We start from the raw sequence: 21,825 nt of genomic DNA on the forward strand, positions 1-21,825 counted from the left end.
CAGCTCTGTGCCAACAGGTCAGCAACTATGCAAATTGTTATGTCCATTCGCATGCGCAGGCCATCACTATTGCACCCCGTTGCGAATTCATATGAATTAGAATGACCTCCCTCATCCTCAGATGTGGATTGTGATCAATCTGCCTCTGCAGAGATAATATATTAAGCTAAAGTTGGCTTGTGAATATGTTTAATGTACTTGTGGTCTCATGCGATGACTCACAACAGCCAGGCAGTGAAGTGGTTAAATGATAAAGCATCCTTACAAGTGTTCCAGCTTTAGATGTACACACAGTGGGAGTGGATAAAAGCCAGAGGGGGCTGCTTGCAAAGAAAACTTCCTGGAGTTGTCAGCTTCAGTATACAAGCTTGTATCAGCCTGAGTTGCAAGCCAAGTGTTCGCTACAGACATAAGACTAGGAAAGATACTAGGATGAGAAGGATCAATACCCTGCAATTGCTATGGTGCTGCCTTATGCTGAATGTCTTCCATATACTGATGGGATCCCACCTCAAAGGAATTAACGTCCCTGAAAAACAGCACCACAAAGTCCAGCATGGACATTGCAGCTACACTTTTCTTCTCCCTGAATTAGATAACTGTTATCCACCTCCTGCTGATAACCAGGTATCCAACTCTCTGCAGAGGGATGAACCGCCACAGTCCGAGCACCACTGGCATAGCAAGAAGATACAAGAACTGGAGAGCATCATGGAGAACAATACACAATGGCTGCAAAAGGTAAGAGCCGGTATACTGACTGTTAAGAGGGAAACTCGTGCACCACAATAATCGAGCTGGATAATCGTGTTACTTTCTGCTCCCATTCCATAGAAGCGTGTCCAAAGATGAATTTCTCCTTCCCGTAATTACAGATTGGCTAAAAGCGCTACTGGGGACATCTGTAACTAGCACTACTGGGGACATCTGTAACTGGCACTACTGGGGACATGATAACTGGCACTACTGGGGACATCTGTAACTAGCACTACTGGGGACATCTGTAACTAGCACTACTGGGGACATGATAACTGGCACTACTGGGGACATGATATGTAACTAGCACTACTGGGGACATCTGTAACTGGCACTACTGGGGACATGATAACTGGCACTACTGGGGACCTCTGTAACTAGCACTACTGGGGACATCTGTAACTGGCACTACTGGGGACATGATAAATGGCACTACTGAGGACATGATATGTAACTAGCACTACTGGGGACATCTGTAACTGGCACTACTGGGGACATGATAACTGGCACTACTGGGGACCTCTGTAACTAGCACTACTGGGGACATCTGTAACTGGCACTACTGGGGACATGATAACTGGCACTACTGAGGACATGATCTGTAACTAGCACTACTGGGGACATCTGTAACTGGCACTACTGGGGACATGATATGTAACTGGCACTAAATATGTGCAAGAAAATGATTGCTTAGCATTCATATTCCGTGCCTGAGATATTACACAAATGCTGTTTCATTTATACCTCAATGAAATACATAAATATTCCAAAATACAGAATAATCTGTTATCCAAAATTCTTCTGGTCCCAAGTTAGCATTTTGGCTAAGGGGTACTCAACCTGTATACACAGTATAATGCTGCACATTGATTAGAAAGTGGATACGTTGTACATAACAATCAATCCATAATATAAACTATAATGTATCTAGTACTTTATAAAAGGATAGGTAAGGGATATTTAATAAGATGGGAGTTCTATTTCCGATGGGATGTTGCTATGGGAAACCAATGAAAATCTACTTTTTTATTCATTTAGCACCTTGTAGAAGATAATAGAAGCTGATTTGTTGTCCATAGCAACATCCCATCTGAAATAGAACTCCCATCTCCCATAAAGAAACCCCGTAGAATCTGATTGATTTCTATGGGCAGCTTGCCTACTTGTCAGTTCTAAAAGGTTTGTAACATGTTGCCACACAAATTTACACTGCCAGGATTGCAATCCACACTGGGCTATATGGTGCGCAATGAAAGATGCGACTATGTCTTTCTATGCATATTATGTGAACACTAATATAATCAATTTGTGTCTCTTTCACAATTGGTAGAAGCACTAGCTATGCATTTGGCACCGCGGTACACTCATACAGTGTCCATTTTGACATATATACACACCGTAAAAAACCCATGTCGACTTTTTGAGTATCGATCATGTCCATGTTGACCTAGTCACTGTCGACCATTAATGGTCAACCTAGTGACTGTCAACCTAGACATTGTCGACTCCTTATACCATAATCGTTTCTTATATAGCGCACCAAATTCCATCGCATTTTACAATTAGACGCACATATAGAACAAAACTGGGAAATAAACAGTAATAGAGGTAGGAAGGCCCTGCTTGCAAGCTTACACTCTATAAAACGTCCTTGCATAACACATATACTGTACCACTGACTAATGAGTTTGCATGCGATAGCAGTGTGAAAAGATGCTAATCTGCGAACAAAGGAAAGACAGCGGGGACTGACATCAATGAGCTGTGCCTTGCAGCCAGCCATGAAGCATAATAAATAACTGGCAAAATTGTGAGAAATGTGCACATACAGATGGAGCCACTCCCTTTGTTGCCGTCGCCGGCGTGCAATTCATCATGGCCCGCTGGCGATTCTGGCATGCGTGAGCATCTCTGATGCTTGTGCAACACATTCCCGGCAATGGATGCACGAGCCGGCATACCAGCTGCTAGATATGAGCGTCTGGCGCGCAAGCGTTAATGAAGAGAGCGGCTCCATCTGTACATGGACGCCGGACGGGGACCCGACAGTTGGGATCCCGACAGGCATTTACCCGACGTCGGGATCCCGACAGTCAAAACACTGACAGTCGGGTTCCCGACGGACTCCTGCTATTTTTCCTCGTGGGGGTCCATGACCCCCATAGAGGGAGAATGGAATAGGTGGCTCGCTACGCGAGCGAGCCCGCCAAGGGGCTTAGTTGCGCTCACCATGCTGTCTGGGTATGGCCAGTCAGGATCCCGATGTCGGGCTAATGACTGTCGGGATCCTGACTGTCAGACCCCTGTACCACACCCCTGTACATACATACATATTGTGCAAAAGATGCTACACAGGGCAATAATTATACTGAAATGAGAATGTACGAAACTCGTTATAAGTGTATCATCTTGAGCCATCTAGCTGAATGAGAGCACTTCTTTATGCTCCTCTTTTAATTAATATTATGTCAACATTTTAAAATTGAATTAGAACAAGTGCTATAATTGTTGTATAAACTGAATTGTGTATACAGTAGCAGTATCCAGGGGGTTAAAGTGGGGGGACGGGGTGGAACTGAGTTTCACCACCTGTAATAGGGCGTACACACGGTTCGTTATTGTCTAATTTTTTTTTTGCGTATATAAGAAAAATCGAATCTATATCAAATGGAAATTGAACGCTTTCGATTTAATCCCAATGCGTGTCCCCGTGGCATTGAAATCAAGTTATATATAAAATAGACTGTGCAGGCAAGACTATATAGTACAGATCTGATTGCTTTCTGTGGTCAGCTTGCCTACATTTGACTGTAGGTGGAAGATAAAGTGACTCACCGTGCATAAACTAGCAAGCAGCTGATAGCAGCCTGGGCCTCAAATCAGTCTCTGCATTGATGAACGCTGGACAGGTAATTCTCAGTGATCACATTTGGCTTGGTGTGGTAGCAAGAGCTTGTAGTCTGTGACGGAGGAACATGATTAAGTAGAGTATTTAATGCACAAACAATGTAGCAGAGTAATTACAGCACCTGATATTAGGCACATGTATGTATGTACAAGATGGTTATATTCCATCCCTGGAAAGGCATACATAATCATTATGTTTTATGACATGGCCAAAAAGTGGTATTTTTATTGTTAAACTGTAAAAATAGTGTAGAGTTTTGATAGATTTCAATCACGGGACTTTCTCCGGAGCAAGTGTGTTTTCAGTCAGTATCCTGCTGTTCTACAGGAAAGCACTGACTGTAGGAACACGTGCCAGTAGGGGGCATAGCAGGTCATTGGTACGCCACATCCAAAGTAAGTAATCCTTCTGGATCTGGTTTTGCTTTTTTTGATACTTGCTGTCATAACTGCTATTTTATATTTATGCCGTTTATGATTCATTTTAAACATGTTGTATAATTTAGTGAGATAGGGGAAGAAACTGCGATTTGAGGAACAAATTACCAACCAGTATGATATGTAATAAATTTATTAAAACATGATTTACACACACTTAAAATAACATAAAAGTATATATAAAAATAAAGGCTCCTTTAAATGACCTCTATATATGGTGCAATTTCTGTGTGAAAATAAATTTGTGGTGAATTTGATGAGGATCCTGTTCCTATTGGGCTCAGATGGAATAAGGGTGAAGCTAGATTAGGACAGTTTGAGACACTCACGTGTGGTGGGGTATTTTTGCTGTAGGCTTGCAGCAGATGGAATCTTCCCCTTGTAGGAGTGTAGTGATGATGATGTCTTTATTGTAAATGCTTCAGTCCACCCCAGGTAGGGCAGAGTCCAACTTTGAGTCCTGGTTCAGGTATCCAAAAAGGTGGAAATGAAACTTTGTAATCCACAATGTAATTGGAGGAAGGCTTGAAAAGGGGTGCTGGGCGCCTGATGCATTTTGCTGAGGGTCTCTCAGCTTTATCAAAAGGTGGAAATGATCCTTTGTAATCCACAATGTAATTGGAAGAAGGCTTGAAGAGGGGTGCTGGGTTACTGACGCGTTTCGCTGAGGGTCTCAGCTTTATCAAAAGTCCCTTTATAAAGCTGAGAGACCCTCAGCGAAACGCGTCAGTGGCCAGCTACAAATTTACTGTTTCCATTAAGGATTTCACCTTCATGTGCCTCCATTCAAGGAACAGCCTTTGGTAATACACCACCTACAAACTACCCTTTGGGGAGCATCCAAACAGCACACACTACAAACTGTCGGTGATTTGAGCCATCTTTGGGCCGACCTGTGGACACTCGGTGGAGGACTCACATACCCTACCAAGGGTGGTAAATATCGCACATCTTCATGTTCATCTAGGGATATCATAGGAACGGACTCTCCGACACTATTACAATTCCGCAGGGGGTTCCCCTTCCATTGTTCTAAATATTAATTTATTTGTGCTAGTTCATTCTAGCAAAATTGTTTTTATTACCTATTTATTTGTCATTGATTTAACCCTATAACGATTATCCAATTGTTTATTAAATTAATTTTACATTCATCGATTCTCATCACATATGCACTGTTCAAATCTGTATTTTCTTACTGGCTTCACTGTGACTGGCAGTGACTTCCTATTGGAAGTCTGACCTGCCAGTCACTCAAGGCATCACATCGGGAGGTGTTCCCTCCCTCTGGGCTCTGCGCAAATGCGCGGTAGCCCCCAAAATGGGTTCTGCGCATGGTGATTCCTCTCCCTATGCAACCAAGCATCTGACTAGCCTTCCTCATTTCTTTTCTACATTGCTTTCCTGCCTTTAAGTACCCTTGATACTATATTGAGATTTTGAGTTTTTGAGTCCCAAGTGCATAATTTTGCATTTTTTTAGCATTAAACTGTAGTTGCCATGCTCTTGACCAATTCTCGAGTTTACCTAGATCATCAGTCATTTGATTAACCCCTCCTGGTGTGTCTACTCTGTTGCATATCTTTGTGTCATCTGCAAAAAGGCACATTTTACCTTCAATTCCATTTGCAATGTCACTAACAAAGATATTAAAGAGCACTGGTCCAAGTACAGATCCCTGGGGTACTCCACTGGTAACATGTCCCTCCATAGAATGCACTCCACTTACTACAACTGTCTGTTTCCTATCCTGCAACCAGGTTCTTATCCATTTAATTGTTTTATAATCCAATCCCACACTTTTAAGTTTATTTAGCAGTCTGCGATGTGGGACAGTGTAAAATGCCTTACTAAAGTCTAGATATGCTATCTAGCCCCCCCCCCCCCCCCCCCTTCATCTATTATTTTGGTCACAGAGTCAAAAAAGTCAATAAGATATGTTTGGCATAATCTCCCTGCAGTAAAACCATGCTGTTTTTGATCCTGTAAAGTGTTTAATTTAAGATATTCCACTATTCTTTCTTTTAATAGTGTTTCCATTAATTTCCCTACTACTGATGTAAGGCTCACTGGTCTGTAGTTACTTGCTTCTTCTTTGCTTTCAAGTCTTATTATTCCTCCATTTGATTTTCTTCTTTCACTTATATACTTAAAAATAGTTTTGTTCCCTTTATCTACTGAACTTGTGCCTTGGCACGCCTGATCACTTTCTTAGCCTCCTTGCATCTGGCAAGATACACTTCTTTGTAGTTATTATTTTGAGTCTGCTTGTATGTCCTAAAGGCCATCTTTTTTGCTTTTACACTAGTTGATACCTCTTTTGTAAACCACAGAGTACAGAGTTATCAAAGATTGCATAGCAATCGAATCTTAAGTCTAATAGCAAGGGAATCTCACCATGTGTACACACGATTAGAATTTGCTGCCCAAAAAGAAAATCCATTTGTATTGTGCCTTTAAGGTGCTGTTTTTAGCAATTGAAAAGTCTTTGTTCCATTTTATCACTTGAATTTATTTATTTATTTTTATCATAAGTTAACATAGAAAGCCATTCAACTTATCTCTTGCAGTTTGTTAGAATAGGATATCATACCTCCCAACTGTCCAGCTTTTTGCGGGAATGTCCAGTTTTTGGGGACTTTTCCCTCATCCAACCCAGGGCCGTCAGTGTCCCGCATCACTGGGGGCCCTGGGTTGGATGCAGGAAAAGTCCCCAAAAAATGGGACATTACCGCGAAAAGCTGGACAGTTGGGAGGTATGATATCCTATTCTAACGATATCCTATTCCCCCCTGTCATCTGTGAATAGCGTCTATTCCTGCAGCCAGATAGGCTGGAGGCATAGCCAGCAGCTCACAGAACTGCTGGGCATGCCCCCACAGTGGTGAAAATGGGGTGTGGCCTCGCAGTAGCGTCATGAGTATAGGCCATGCCCCTTCACACTAGGCCACACCCCTAAAATTTATGCATATCCCATTTCTCACTCGAAAGTTGGGAGAAATGGGATATGCATAAACTATAGTAAAATATTACATGGGCACACTGCCCTCTTTCTCAATCTGTATACAGTATGCCAATTTGTGATATGAGTATATTCTCAGTCAGGCTCTATAACTGTTTCTCATTATTATTCCATTAGTGCTTGTCATAATCTGCTTATGTGGCATGCATAGAGCAGATCAACAATCTGGAACAGGGGAGAATTTATGCAAGGGCAGTACGATGGTGTAATGGTTAGCATTACTGCCTCACAGCACTGAGGTCGTGGGTTCAATTCCCACCATAGCTCTAACTGTGTGGAGATTGTATATTCTCCCTGTACTTGCGTGGGTTTCCTCCGGGTACTCTGGTTTCCTCCCACAATCCAAAAATATACTGGTAGGCTAATTGGCTCCCAACAAATTATCCCTAGAATGTCTGTGTGTCCATGTACCTATGGTAGGGAATATAGATTGTAAGCTCCACTGGGGCAGGGACTGATGTGAATGTTCAACTATACTCTGTAAAGCGCTGCAGAATATGCATGCGCTATATGAGAAACTGCTAATAATAAAATAAGGGGCCCTAAGCAAGACAAGCACTGGGCCCCCTTTATTAAACAATTAATAACACTATATTTCCCAGACCATGACATTAGCAGATGTCCACAAATCCCCCCCACCCCCTCCCTTGCCCCCACCCAACAGGTCAGAACATTAGCAGGGCCTTCCGGGTACAGGGAGGAGGAGAGCCAGCCCCCACACCGCAGCAGCACCAGCATTAGCCGGGTAAGGGATTCATTTATTTTTCAATGAAAAAGAAAACATTGGTCATTTTGGGCAAAAGGTTTTTAGCTGGATACTAATGATTATGGGCCAGATGCATTAAGCTTCAAAAGTGATAAAATGGAGAGTGATAAACAACCAACCAATCAGCTCCTACCTGACATTTTTCAAACACAGCCTGTAACATGGCAGGTAGGAGCTGATTGGCTGGCTGTTTATCACTCTCCATTTTATCACTTTTGAAGCTTAGTGCATCTGGCTCTAGATGTTTAATCTTTCTAGTTGATTGTTAAAATTATCAGACTTTTGTTCCAGCCTATTGGACAGATAATCATATAGGGTGTTTTCAGCTTTTGCCTTTCAATAACAATTTTGCCAGTTATGACGGGTCTGAAGGAGAAAGGCTTCAATTATACTCACCGATAATTGCTTTTCTTCCTAGAGATCCCATGGCAGCCAAGACCTTGGGATTTTATCCCTCTCCCTTCAGATAGACAGGTTGTTTTTTTTCTAGGACCTCCCCCTTCCTGTATAAAGCCACTCTCCTCCCCTTCCTCCCAGAGGCGTAGGGAGGGCGGAGCCACTGGAGCTCACGCTCCGGGCTGCGATTGGCAGAATGGCGCCGCCGGCCCGCCCGCCCCCCCTCCGCAATTGAACTAGACTAGACATAAATTAGTACTAACGGGCAGCGTGCGCTGCCGGCTGCCCTGCCCGGCGCCTCGGTCCAAACATCACGGACGGGCGTCTAACTTCCTCATCTAAGCTGCTGCTGCTGCTGCTCGTGACGGCTTCCGGGCAGCGCAGCGCAGCACAGCAGATTCCGGCAGAACTCCAGGGTCACCTGCCCATGCTACCCTCCTCCCTGGCTACAGCAGCGTCATCAGCCATCCCAAGCGCTGGCTGTAGCCTGGAGGAGGAGAAGGTATTCTGCTGCCGCCCTGGACCCGCTGGATCATTTATCCTTAAGGTGAAGGTGGATTTCTTTTTTTTTAATACAGCTAATTGATGATGTTATAAACTTGGGGATTGGTGAGGCCCAGGGGGGTGGTGGGGTCGGGAGAGTGAATCTCTCTGCTGCCACCCTGCTGTGCTCTATATATCTTTATGTGTATATATATTTATTTATTTACAGCATCTTATATAGCTCAGCAGATTCCGTTACACTGTCTTATATAGCGCAACAGATTCCGTTACACTGTCTTATATAGCGCAGCAGGTTCCATTACACTGTCTAATATAGCGCAGCAGTTTCCGTTACAGTGTCTTATATAGCGCAGCAGTTTCTGTTACAGTGTCTTATATAGCGCAGCAGATTCCGTTACAGTGTCTTATATAGCGCAGCAGATTCCGTTACAGTGTCTTATATAGCGCAGCAGGTTCCATTACACTGTCTAATATAGCGCAGCAGTTTCCGTTACAGTGTCTTATATAGCGCAGCAGATTCTGTTACAGTGTCTTATATAGCGCAGCAGTTTCTGTTACAGTGTCTTATATAGCGCAGCAGATTCCGTTACAGTGTCTTATATAGCGCAGCAGATTCCATTACACTGTCTAATATAGCGCAGCAGTTTCCGTTACAGTGTCTTATATAGCGCAGCAGTTTCTGTTACAGTGTCTTATATAGCGCAGCAGATTCCGTTACAGTGTCTTATATAGCGCAGCAGATTACGTTACAGTGTCTTATATAGCGCAGCAGATTCCATTACAGCGTCTTATATAGCGCAGCAGATTCCGTTACAGGTTCTTATATACCGCAGCAGATTCCGTTACAGTGTCTTATATAGTGCAGCAGATTCCATTACAGCGTCTTATATAGTGCAGCAGATTCCGTTACAGCGTCTTATATAGCGCAGCAGATTCCGTTACAGTGTCCTATATAGCGCAGCAGATTCCATTACAGCGTCTTATATAGCGCAGCAGAATCCGTTACAGCGTCTTATATAGGGAAGCAGATTCCGTTACAGTGTCTTATATAGCGCAGCAGATTCCGTTACAGCGTCTTATATAGGGAAGCAGATTCCTTTACAGTGTCTTATATAGGGAAGCAGATTCCGTTACAGTGTCTTATATAGCGCAGCCGATTCCGTTACAGTGTCTTATATAGGGAAGCAGATTCCGTTACAGTGTCTTATATAGGGAAGCAGATTCCGTTACAGTGTCTTATATAGCGCAGCAGATTCCGTTACAGTGTCTTATATAGCGCAGCAGATTCCCTTACAGTGTCTTATATAGCGCAGCCGATTCCGTTACAGTGTCTTATATAGGGAAGCAGATTCCGTTACAGTGGTTTTTAAGTTTTTTCTTTTCAAATGTAACATGCCAACACATGTTAGCCACGCCCCCAATTCATTACCGGGGGGGGCGCAAAATATGCCCTTGCTCCGGGCACCATGACACCTAGCTACACCGCTGCTTCCTCCTTGTCTTTTTGAGTGTCTCCTCTGCTTAGGTCCTGAAAAAAACACAAGGGGAGGGCAAACTAATGGCTGCCATGGGATCTCTAGGAAGAAAAGCAATTATCGGTGAGTATAATTGAAGCCTTTCTTCTACGATCCCCATGTCAGCCAAGACCTTGGGATAATACCAAAGCAGAAAGAGGGAGGGACACAATAATGTCAAGTAAAGAATTTTAATCAGTAAGCACACTGTGGAGAACTTGTTCCCCAAAACATGGTTTTGAGACATTAAGAGCGTAATGTCTGGAGAAAGTATGCACGGACTTCCAGGCAGCTGCGCCGCAGATGTCCTTGATCGACGCTTGAGCCTTCCTTGCCCATGATGTCGCCATGGCCCTAGTGGAGTGTGCCTTTATGATGCTCGGGACTTCTTGGCCCTCTCGCTCATAGATGAATGAGATGAGGTCACGAATCCATCTTGCCATGGTTTTTCTGGATGGAGACATACCTTTCCTTGCACCCTCCATGACTATGAAGAGGTTTTTTTAAATCCTGCTCTCCTTTACTCTGTTCAGGTAAATAGTGATACCTCTCACTAGATCCAATGTATGCCAAGCTTCTTCAGTTTCATCCTTCGGTTCAGGATAGAATGCTGGAAGAGTAATTTCTTGATTTATGTGGAAGGAGCTTACTACTTTCGGTAAGAAGTCGGGGTGCGTTCTTAACACCACTCTGTCTGGGAACAGTATTAGATAAGGTTCTTCTGTATGAAGGGCTTGCAGTTCGCTGATCCTTCTCGCTGATGTGATTGCGACCAGTTCAGGTATTTCCCTGATACTTCTTGCAAGGGCTCAAAGGGCTCTTTTGTTAGAGCATTCAGGATTAAGTTCAGATCCCAGGGTGCCACTAGTGACCTAAATGTAGGACGGGTCCTCTTGACGGCATTACTAAATCTTTGGTACTTGTGTATTATCACGGCTCCCACGATTTCCATCTTATGGGATCTTATACAATTTAAAATTGTATACCATTGTATATGGCATACAATGGCATACGATGAGATGAGATGAGATTTTAAATTGTATAAGCACACTAATGGGTGCTTTCAAGGTCAATTGGCCCCCCTATAAGATTTTTAATTGTATAAGCACCCTAATGGGTGCTTACAATGTTAAATGCACCCCCACGCCACCCCCACTATCAACGCCAACCCGAAGCGTGGCGAGCGCAGCAAGCCCGCAAGGGGAGGCGGTACGCTTCCTCCGACCTTTTCATACCCCCACTATCCATGTCGGCGTGGAGTTGATTTTATATAGTGTGGCAAGCGCAGCGAGCCACCGAGCCCGAAGCGTAGCGAGCGCAGCGAGCCCCGCGAGGGGACGCGTAATACTTTACATGTATTACGCGTCCCCTCGTGGGGCTTGCTGCGCTCGCCGCGCTACGGGCTCGGTGGCTCGCTGCGCTCGCCACACTATATAATATCAACTCCACGCCGACATGGATAGTGGGGGTATGAAAAGGTCGGAGGACGCGTACCGCCGCCCCTCGCGGGCTCGCTGCGCTCGCCACGCTTCGGGTTGGCGTTAATAGTGGGGGTGGCGTGGGGGTGCATTTAACATTGTAAGCACCCATTGGGGTGCTTATACAATTAAAAATCTTATAGGGGGGCCAATTGACCTTGAAAGCACCCATTAGTGTGCTTATACAATTTAAAATCTCATCTCATCGTATGCCATAAACAATGGTATACAAATTTTAAATTGTATAAGATCGGGTCCCATCGCAGCACATCTCATCTCATTGCATACCATCTTAAGCCTTATGGTATGCAATGAGATGGGATGAGATGGAAGCCGTGATAGTACACAAGTACCAAATCTTTTGATGAGATCCTCTTCCGCCAGCTTTTTTCCTAATAAAACACTAAGGGCCGAGACTTGAACTTTTAGGGTTGATGTAGCTAACCCTCCTTCATAACCCAAATATAAGAACTGTAGTACTTGAGAAATGGTTGTCTGATACATATTATTCGCTGATCCCCGCCAACGGATAAACGCTTTCCATATTCTATAGTACACTAAGGAAGAAACTTCCTTCCTTGCCTTAAGCAGTAAGTTAACTACTTGATCTGATAGGCCTCGATTCTTTAGAATCCTCCTTTTAATTTCCATGCCTTCAGTGATAGTGTCTCTGGACTTTGATGGACCACCGGACCCTGATGTAGTAAGCCGGGAAAAATTGGTAGAGTCATAGGGCTCTGGACCGCCAACTTTAGGACTATGGAGAACCATGACCTCCTCACCCAAAATGGAAGAATCACGATTACTGTGACTTTGTCTTCTATTATCTTCTTTAATACTCTATGTATCAGAGGGAATGGGGGGAACACATATCCCAGTCGGAAGCTCCATTTTATCGAAAAGGCATCTACTGCTGCTGACTGGTAGAGATAAAATCTGGAGAAGAAGTTCTCAACCTTCCTGTTGGCAGTCGTCGCCATAAGGTCTATGTCCGGCTTCCCAAATCTTCTGACTATTTGTTGGAATACTTCTGCGTCCAACTCCCATTCCCCTGGTAGAATTTTGCTCCTGCTCAGGAAATCTGCTAGGGTATTGTCTTCCCCTGGGAAGAACACTGCTGTCAGCGAAAGAACATTCTCCGTCGCCCAGATCAAGACCTTCGAGATGACTGACATCAAGTCTTTGCTTCTTGTCCCACCCTGATGATTCAAGAGTGCAACCACCGTCGTATTGTCCGAGAAGACTCTTAGGTGTATTCCTTACAGTCTCCCGGCGAATTGACCTATCGCCCTCCAGACTGCCTCTGCTTCTCTCCAGTTGGATGACTTTAGGCTTTCTTTCCTTGTCCATTCCCCTTGAATCGTCAGGTCTCCTAGGTGAGCTCCCCATCCTAGTGAGCTGGCGTCCGTTGTGACCACCTGAAATATAGGAAGTGCCAAGGATATTGTGCTTTCTTCCATTTCTATGCTCATCCACCAGACTAGTGAATTTTTTACTTGTGGTGATATCTTGATGACTGTTTCCAATGCTGCACCTCTTTTTATATATGGAAGAATTGTCCATTGCAGATCCCTTAACTTCCAATGTGCCCATGGAACTGTTCCAATGGCTGACATCATCATGTCTAACAGCTTTAGACAGATTTTTAGTTGAGTTGACTTTGACTTTACTATATTCTTGGCCGTAGATCTTATTCTTTGACATCATTCTCTTGAAAGTTTCACTTTGAACGCTTCGGAATCTATCACGACCCCCAAGAATTGTATACTTTTTGTCGGATTCAACTGACTTCTTTGGAAATTTATTATCCAACCATGAACTTGAAGAAATTCTATTACGGTCTCTACATATTCTTGGACTTTTCTTTTTGAGGACGCTGCAATCAGTAGATCGTTCAGGTACGGCCATATCCGAATGTGCTTCAGTCTTAGTTCCACTATTAGGGTGATTAACACTTTCGTGAACACTCGGGGGGATGTAGCCAGTCCAAACGGGAGACATCTGAATTGATAGTGTTCCCCCATCACACAGAACCTCAGGAACTTTCTGTCTCGGATTTTGATTGGGACGTGATAATATGCGTCCTTGAGATCCAATGACACCATAAAATCTCCTGCTTCTATACCCGCCAGGATTGACTTTTGTGTCTCCATTCTGAATTTTCTTGTGTTTACGTACGTATTCAATTTTTTTAGATCTAATATAGTGCGATAGCCCCCGTATTCTTTTCTACTAGAAAGATGTTTGAGTAGAAGCTTTTCTTCTGTTCTTGATCTGGCACTGGTTCTATCGCTTTTATTTTTAATAGTTGTGTCACAATCTTTTTCATTTCTTTTCTTTCTACTCCAATTTTTGGGAGTTTTTGATACCCAGAATCGGTCTCTTCTTGGGATTTGTATAAACTCTATCGCATAACCTTCTTGTATGATTCTCATCACCCATCTGTCTTGAACTGTATCTGCCCAAATCTTTGAGAACTGCAGCAGACGGGCTCCCACACAGGGACTGTAGTTGTCATTGTCTGGGCCCTCTTCTTAAGTTCTGACGAAAGGACTGCTTAGATGTTTGAAACAGTCCTCTCTGATTGTAGGGCCTTCCTGGTCTGTATCCCCTTGCCGCCCTGTATTGCTGTCTAGCTGAGGACGTAAACGGGAACTTTGTTTTTTTTATCTTGCGGTAACTTGAGGGATTTGCCGCCTGTGATTCTGTGGATCAATTCGTCCAATTTCGAGCCTAATAGCTGTTCACCTTCGAACGGAAGGGATACCAGCCTATTTTTGGAGTGAGAGTCTGCTGCCCAAGCTCTGAGCCATAACGCTCTTCTTGTCGACACGCCTGCTGCCAGAGATCTTGCTGAAAAAGATACCATGTCTATTGATGCCTCACAAATAAATTCAATTGCCTTTTGCATCATCTTAAGGTTTTTTAAGAGATATTGTTTGGAAATTTTCTCACCAATATCGGTATGCAGAGATGTACCCCAAAGTCTCAATGCTCTAGCTACTGAGGCAATAGACACCCCTGACTTCAGTGCTACTGCTGATGAAAAATGCAGTTTTCTAAGGGACCCCTCCATTTTTCTGTCCATGGGATCTTTAAAAGATGCCCCATCCTCTAGAGGGATTGTGGTCTTGGAAGTTAACTCCGCCACTGCCGCATCTACCCTTGGCAATGTGCACCATTGTAAGAACAACTCATCCTTAATAGGATACATATGGTCTATTCTGTAGAGTTTCCCTTGACGTTTATCTAGGTTTGACCACTCCTTTGAAATGATATCTTTCATAACTTTATGGTCAGGGAAGTGTCTTCCCCTCTTTGACCGGTCTTCAAACATTATATCCTCCCCTTCGGTTGGAGTGACTGTTTCTTTAATGTTCATGGTCTTATAAATAGTTTTAAGTATGCTTTCCACATTGTCAAAATTAAATACTCTGGAATCTTCCTTAATTTCCCCTTCTTCAGAAGAAGTGTCATCTTTATCTCCTATGAGGCCCTCTGATGAAGCATCTCCATCACTAAAATCTGCCTGATCCCTAGATCTCTTGTTAGTCTGGGAGCTTTGAAATTCTTCCTTTGACACGAAAGATTTTCTCATTCAATCCATCCGATCCAGTAAAATCTTTGATTGGTCTGGGACAGGTGTAGGGTTAATTTCACAATCTTCACATAGTGATTTCTCCTGAGTGCTAGAGAACACTGTGTCACACTCCATACATTTTCTATCAATATACTTATTTTCTTATCTTTTTAGGGATTGTAGTTGCTTCCTTAGTAGGCACACTAACAAAAAATAAAAAATAAAAATATCTGTCACTATCTACAAAAATTTACCAGAATCTTGTTATCCTAGAAAATACTTCACAAGGGCACTATCAGACTTATGGGGGGAGGGCAAATACATTTTCCTGTTGTAGCAGATACACAGACCTGCATAGACCAAACCATTTAAGTTTAGCATACCTTATTCATGTACTTTGTATACAACAAGGAAAAACCAAAACACCTCAGTTTTCCTACCTTACTCAGAAGAGCAGCTGACTTGAGACCAGTGCATGGATTAATCACCCACTCTATCTCCATCTGTGCAGGGTTTAAATACCCCTCCTCCACATGCATCCTGGGACCTGCCCCAATGCCCTGTGGGAAATGCACACCGATTTTTTTGCCTGAGTTTTAGGAAGCCCCAGCGCTACGCTATCACCACCGCACTGCCTTGTGGGTGTTGTAGTTTCCAGCCCCGGCCACACACTTTGCCGTTCGCCGGAAGTTCGGCGCCATGCCCCCGCTGCCTTCTGGGAGCTGTAGTCTTCCGTCAGCGGCTATTCGCAGCAAACATCCTTCTGTTTGCTTTGCCATCCGCCGGAAGTTCTGCGCTGTGCCCCCGCTGCCTTGTGGGAGCTGTAGTCTTCCGGCGGCGGCTAATCACGGCAAAACAGCGTTCCTGCTATGCCGCCAGCTGGACCTCTGCTCATTTGCCGTCTGTGCGCTCTGCTGCCAGAAACACAAGCTCCACATGCGTTTGTCGGCTGCTGTTCGTGATGGGACATCTGAAAAGCTTTATACAGCCATGTAAGTCCACACAGCTTCTGTCTTTTCCTGCCTGAGTGCAAAACCCGAAGGGACACAATATCCAGGCTTGATTGTATGGGCAGGCACCTTCATAGGTCACACTCCCATAAGTCCTACCCCCCAGAGTGAACCCTTGATTTAAGGAGGTAAGCTCTTGCTATCAAAATAACAAACCTATTCCCCTAGTCTAACTGAACACTAGGAAACAGGAAAAAAAGACAAGGCGGAAGGGGAGGAGAGTGGCTTTATACAGGAAGGGGGAGGTCCTAGAAAAAAAACAACCTGTCTATCTGAAGGGAGAGGGATAAAATCCCAAGGTCTTGGCTGCCATGGGGATCGTAGAAGAAAAATCTGAAATTAGATTAGTCGCTGGTGATGCACGCTCATGTGCGTCGTCAGTGACATCATCCATTGCCTGTATATGCTGGATGATGGAGGATATCACTATAGACTCTGCAGCATGGCCCCCACTCACTGTCCTGCCATCACTCATCATGGGGGACATCAGTAAGTGTGTATGTATCCTGTGGTGTCCCGTTGCACTAGATGGTGCTTGGAACCCATTGTTCATGTGTACCCAGCTTTTGCTGCAAAGGTATCAAACAATCTTTGCCTGATGCACACTGATACATATGACTTCTGTAAACTGATCTGACTTTTGGACATAAGTGTGTGCACATTGAGTCTTAGGGGTGCTGCAGGGACTCGGGAGGGAAAGCTGCCTGGGGATGTCTTTTAAAACATGCAGCTCCTGGCCGCCGCGCGCCTACACACACTGACATGAGCCGGTGCTGCTGCGGCACCCGGACCCCCCCTCCCCCACTCGCGGCTCTTCTGACCCCCACTCGCGGCACCCGGATCCCCCTCCCCCACTCGCACCCCTTCGGACCCCCCTTCCCCACTCGCAGTACTTCCGCCCCCACTCGCTGCATTTCCGATCCCACCCTCCCCTTCTCCCCCTCGCAGCATTTCCGAACACCCCCCCCCACCCTTAATAAACTCACCCTGGTGGTCACGGCGGTCCTGGTCCCCATGGGTGGTATTCCGGGTCCCCCTAATCCATGGCCGCAGCCAGCCAATCACGGATTGCCATGTCATTGCCCCGCCCCATAGACGGGGTCAGACAGTCCTACGGCAGAGGAGGAGCAGAGAAGAGCTCCAGAAGAACAAGCCCTGGGAGGTGGCAACCAAGCAAAAGAGCTGCAAAGGCTGCTGCTCCCAGGTGAAGAACACAGATGAAGAGGCCGAAGCCCTGGGAAGCAGCAGCCTTGCAAAAGAGCTTAAAAGGCCGCTGCCCCAGGTGAAGACAACGCAGAAGCCCTGGGGTGGCAGGAGCCCCCCTGGGTGAAGATAAAATGCAGTTTAAAAAAATATTTAAAAACCTGTGTTTTTATTTTAATATTTCCTTTACACGGGCACTATAGATATCGGCGGGCCTTTAATGCCCTGTGGTTCTCCCAAGTACCAGCAGGCTTACTGGGACCTGTACTCCTACTGTAAAGGACAATATTACTGTTTAAACAAGCTATCAACCCTGTACCCACCGCCCAGGGGTGCAGGGGCTAGCCCCGGGTTTCAGCCCAGGCCTGGGGTGCCCTGGAGAGGGGGGACCCCTTCATTTGGGGGGAGTTCCCACTTCCCCAAAAACTCCCGGCCTGTGCTGACTAGTTAGGGTGGGTAATGCTTTGGCCATGGGACCACATCAAGTGTGTCCCCTGGCTATGGCATTAAACCCCCTGCTAGGGGAGCCTGGTGCTGGACCCCAAAATACGGGGGATGCTTCTGGTCATGCTTGTGGGGGGGACACCACACTATCATTTTTTTATATGCCACTGGCCACCAATGTTTCTTTGGTTGGGGGAGGGGCAGGGGCTGGCTGGCAACTTTTAGCCTAGGGGGCAAGTCCAGAGCACTGGCCCATAATCAGCCAAGTCACCGTCGGAAGGAATGCTTTTGCGCACCGTAGGCGCGCCGAAAAATTAGGGGCGTGGCCTATCATAAGGGGCGTTGCCTGTACCATGATTGTATTGTGTACCTGCAGATTGCACATTTTAGCGAACCTTGTAATACCCATTACACATAAAGCCACATGCCGTAATGCCAATTACACATTATGCTGAACACCATGATGCCAGTTACACATTACGCCCAACACTGCGATGCTAATTACTCAATACACCGCACACTGTGATGCTAATTACACATTATGCTGCACACCTTGATGCCCATTACACCCCATACTGTGATGGCAATTACCCAATGCTCCCCACACCGTAATGTCCATTACGCCCCATACCATGATGCCCATTACACCGCACAATGTGATGTCCACAGTGCCAGATATGCCCCCACAGTGCAAGATATTCCGCCACAGTACCAAATACACATATGCCCCCACAGTGCCAGACACAAATGCCGCCACAGTGCCAGATATTCTGCCACAGTGCCAAATACGCATATTCCTCCACAGTGCCAGATATGACCCCAGAGTGCCAGAGACACATATGCCCCCACAGTGCCAGAGACACATATGCCCCCACAGTGCCAGAGACACATATGCCCCCACAGTGCCAGAGACACATATTCCCCCACAGTGCCAAAGACACATATGCCCCCACAGTGCCAGATATGCCCCCACAGTGCCAGAGACACATATGCCCCCACAGTGCCAGAGACACATATGCCCCCTCAGTGCCAGAGACACATATTCCCCCACAGTGCCAAAGACACATATGCCCCCACAGTGCCAGATATGCCCCCACAGTGCCAGAGACACATATGCCCCCACAGTGCCAGACACACATATGCCCCCACAGTGCCAGACACATATGCCCCCACAGTGCCAGATACACATATGTCCCCACAGTGCCAGATACACATATGCCCCCACAGTGCCAGATACACATATGCCCCCACAGTGCCAGATATGCCCCCACAGTGCCAAATACACATATGCCCCACAGTGCCAGATACACATATGCCCCCACAGTGCCAAATACACATATGCCCCCACAGTGCCAGATACACATATGCCCCCACAGTGCCAAATACACATATGCCCCACTGTGCCAGATACACATATGCCCCCACAGTGCCAAATACATATATGCCCCCACAGTACCAGATATGCCCCCCACAGTGCCAGATACACATATGCCCCCACACAGTGCCAGATATGCCCCCACACAGTGCCAGATATGCCCCCACACAGTGCCAGATATGCCCCCACACAGTGCCAGATATGCCCCCACAGTGACAGAAACACATATGCTGGGGTGAGGGAGGGGGGGGGGGAGAGCGCTTACCCACTCGCTAGCTGCGGGCCGTGCTGCGGCTGGATCAGCTTCTCCAGCCCTCCTGCGCTGGCCGCGGCTTCCAGAACACGGCCGCGGCTACAGGAAAATGGCCGCCGGCCTCCTGCACTGAGAACATGTCCTCAGTGCAGGGGGCCGGCGGCCATTTTCCTGTAGCCGCGGCCGTGTTCTGTAAGCCGCGGCCAGTGCAGGAGGGCTGGAGAAGCTGATCCAGCCGCAGCACGGCCCGCAGCCAGTGGGTGGGTAAGCGGCCCGGGGGGCATATGGCACTCTGCCCCCCGGCCCAGCCCGCCCCTGGGGAGGGGACACACACTATGCCACCAATGTTTATTTGTTTGGGGTGAGGGGGCAATATGCAAAATGTATTTATTTATAAGTTTATTTAGGAAATTACTAAAGAAAGTGACAGTCGTAACAGATTTGAAATCTCCCATGCTGAATCTCCCATTATGAATCTCTGACAGAAATCTCTCTATGTGGCTCATTATCTGAGAGCGTGAAATCTCTAATGCTGAATCTCCCGTTATGAATCTCTGGCACAAATCTCTGCGTATGTAGGGCCCTTAAGTTTAACCTTCATCAGGCTGCCTGTTGCAAGGTAGCTGACAAGGCAAAGTTGACCACTACAAGAAACGGCTGCCTCCCTTTCCATCTCTTTATCTGTGAACACCTCTGCCTGTCAATCAAGCCGAGATGATTGCATTTGTACTATGCTATCCCAGGATTAACCATCGGGGAAGGTGTGCTGTGGATCCCATTTGTGATCCGTAGCAAATGAGGGCCTTTGTCCCAGATTTCTTGCTTTATAATTATAGCTGACACAGCCTAAAAACAACAAATCCCTTTGTAACACAAATGGCAGAAAAAATATAAAGTAATATTTACAGTATATATCTCAAGGGTATGACAACTGTGGGGTCCAAGGTTAATCAAACTCTGCTTTTTTAAATCAGCCTTTACTTGCAGCAAAAAAGCATTTCCAGTTATAGACATTGGCAAAACATGGCTGCAAGTAAGTAGTCTGCGGGAGACAGAATTGATGCTGCTGTAACACATTTCATTGGACTACTGTGTGCTGTATTCAATGGCTGTAACCTCTCAGTTTTAATTGAAATTACATGAATTTGACTGGCATTGGTATACTAGTTGTCCCTTTGAGATATTTCAGCTTTAACATTTTACTTACGGTATACACCTTTTTCCAATTTATTAAGACAATTACAGGAATCCACCATAACACACAAGTCCCAAGTGGGTGGAAGTTTATCAAACTGCAGATAACTGGAATGCTCAGATTAGCACATAATACTTCAACAGGATTATGCTGATTTTGTATGGGGAAGTGTTCTGTCCACCCATGTCATTGGACAGTGATGTATGATTACCTCCCAGCCCCAGCTGTTCCGATTACTGCGGAACAGTCCCACTAATTGCAGACTGTCCCGCTGTCTCTCTCACAGTGTCCCGTGGGAATGAGGGCAGGTTCAGAAAAAAATAGGAGTTGAGGCAATAGACAATGCCCTTTGCCAGAGGCCACTCCCACCGAATTTGACGCTATGCCCCCTTCTTGGCCCGAACGCACATTTAGCGTGGCAGGTCTTGATTTACATAATACAAAAGTTGGGAGGCATGCTGTATGTGACATGGGGTCAATTTATTAACATTATTTTAGTATCACCTAAATGCACTTATGGGCTTTGAAGTAGATTTCATTAAAAAACTACTCGAAACCTTTTAATTTGCACTTTTTAAGTAACCAGATCACTTTTACCATATCTTATAATGGGAAATGTCAAATTTACAAAAAAAAAAAAATTGTGAAAAAAATAAATAAAGTGCAAATTCCTTACCCAGGCACAACTTTCTCTCATTGGGCCAGATGTATCAAGCGTAAAAAAGTAAAAAAATGGAGAGTGATAAACAGCCTGCCAATCAGCTCCTACCTGTCATTTTTCAAACCCAGCCAATAACATGACAGAAAGGAGCTGATTGGCTGGCTGATTATCACTCTCCATTTTATCACTTTTTGAAGCTTGATACATCTGGCCCATTGAAACATAGAAACATAGAATTTGATGGCAGATAAGAACCCACCTAGTCTGCCCCTTTTTTAAACATGTTACCTCAAACCATATTTGATCCTTAATTTTTGTAAGGA

General features: G+C 45.3%; 1 protein-coding gene across 2 annotated transcripts in view; it reads left to right on the forward strand.

The window, feature by feature from the left end:
• Positions 1-388: 388 nt before the first annotated feature.
• The window catches only part of LOC146060377 (angiopoietin-2-like), a 65,050-nt gene continuing 43,613 nt past the window's right edge, over positions 389-21,825 (forward strand). The window contains exon 1 of one of the 2 annotated variants that reach the window (XM_083173518.1): positions 389-741. In XM_083173518.1, coding sequence (XP_083029644.1) covers positions 433-741 — 309 coding nt within the window. In that variant the 5' untranslated portion in view covers positions 389-432. Of the gene's footprint in view, positions 742-3,554; positions 3,666-21,825 lie in introns of those variants that run through there. The other variant, XM_083173519.1, reaches the window with a different exon arrangement.

Source organism: Crinia signifera, chromosome 2 (genome assembly GCF_055691185.1).
Source record: "Crinia signifera chromosome 2, ASM5569118v1, whole genome shotgun sequence".
Lineage (NCBI taxonomy): Eukaryota > Metazoa > Chordata > Amphibia > Anura > Myobatrachidae > Crinia > Crinia signifera.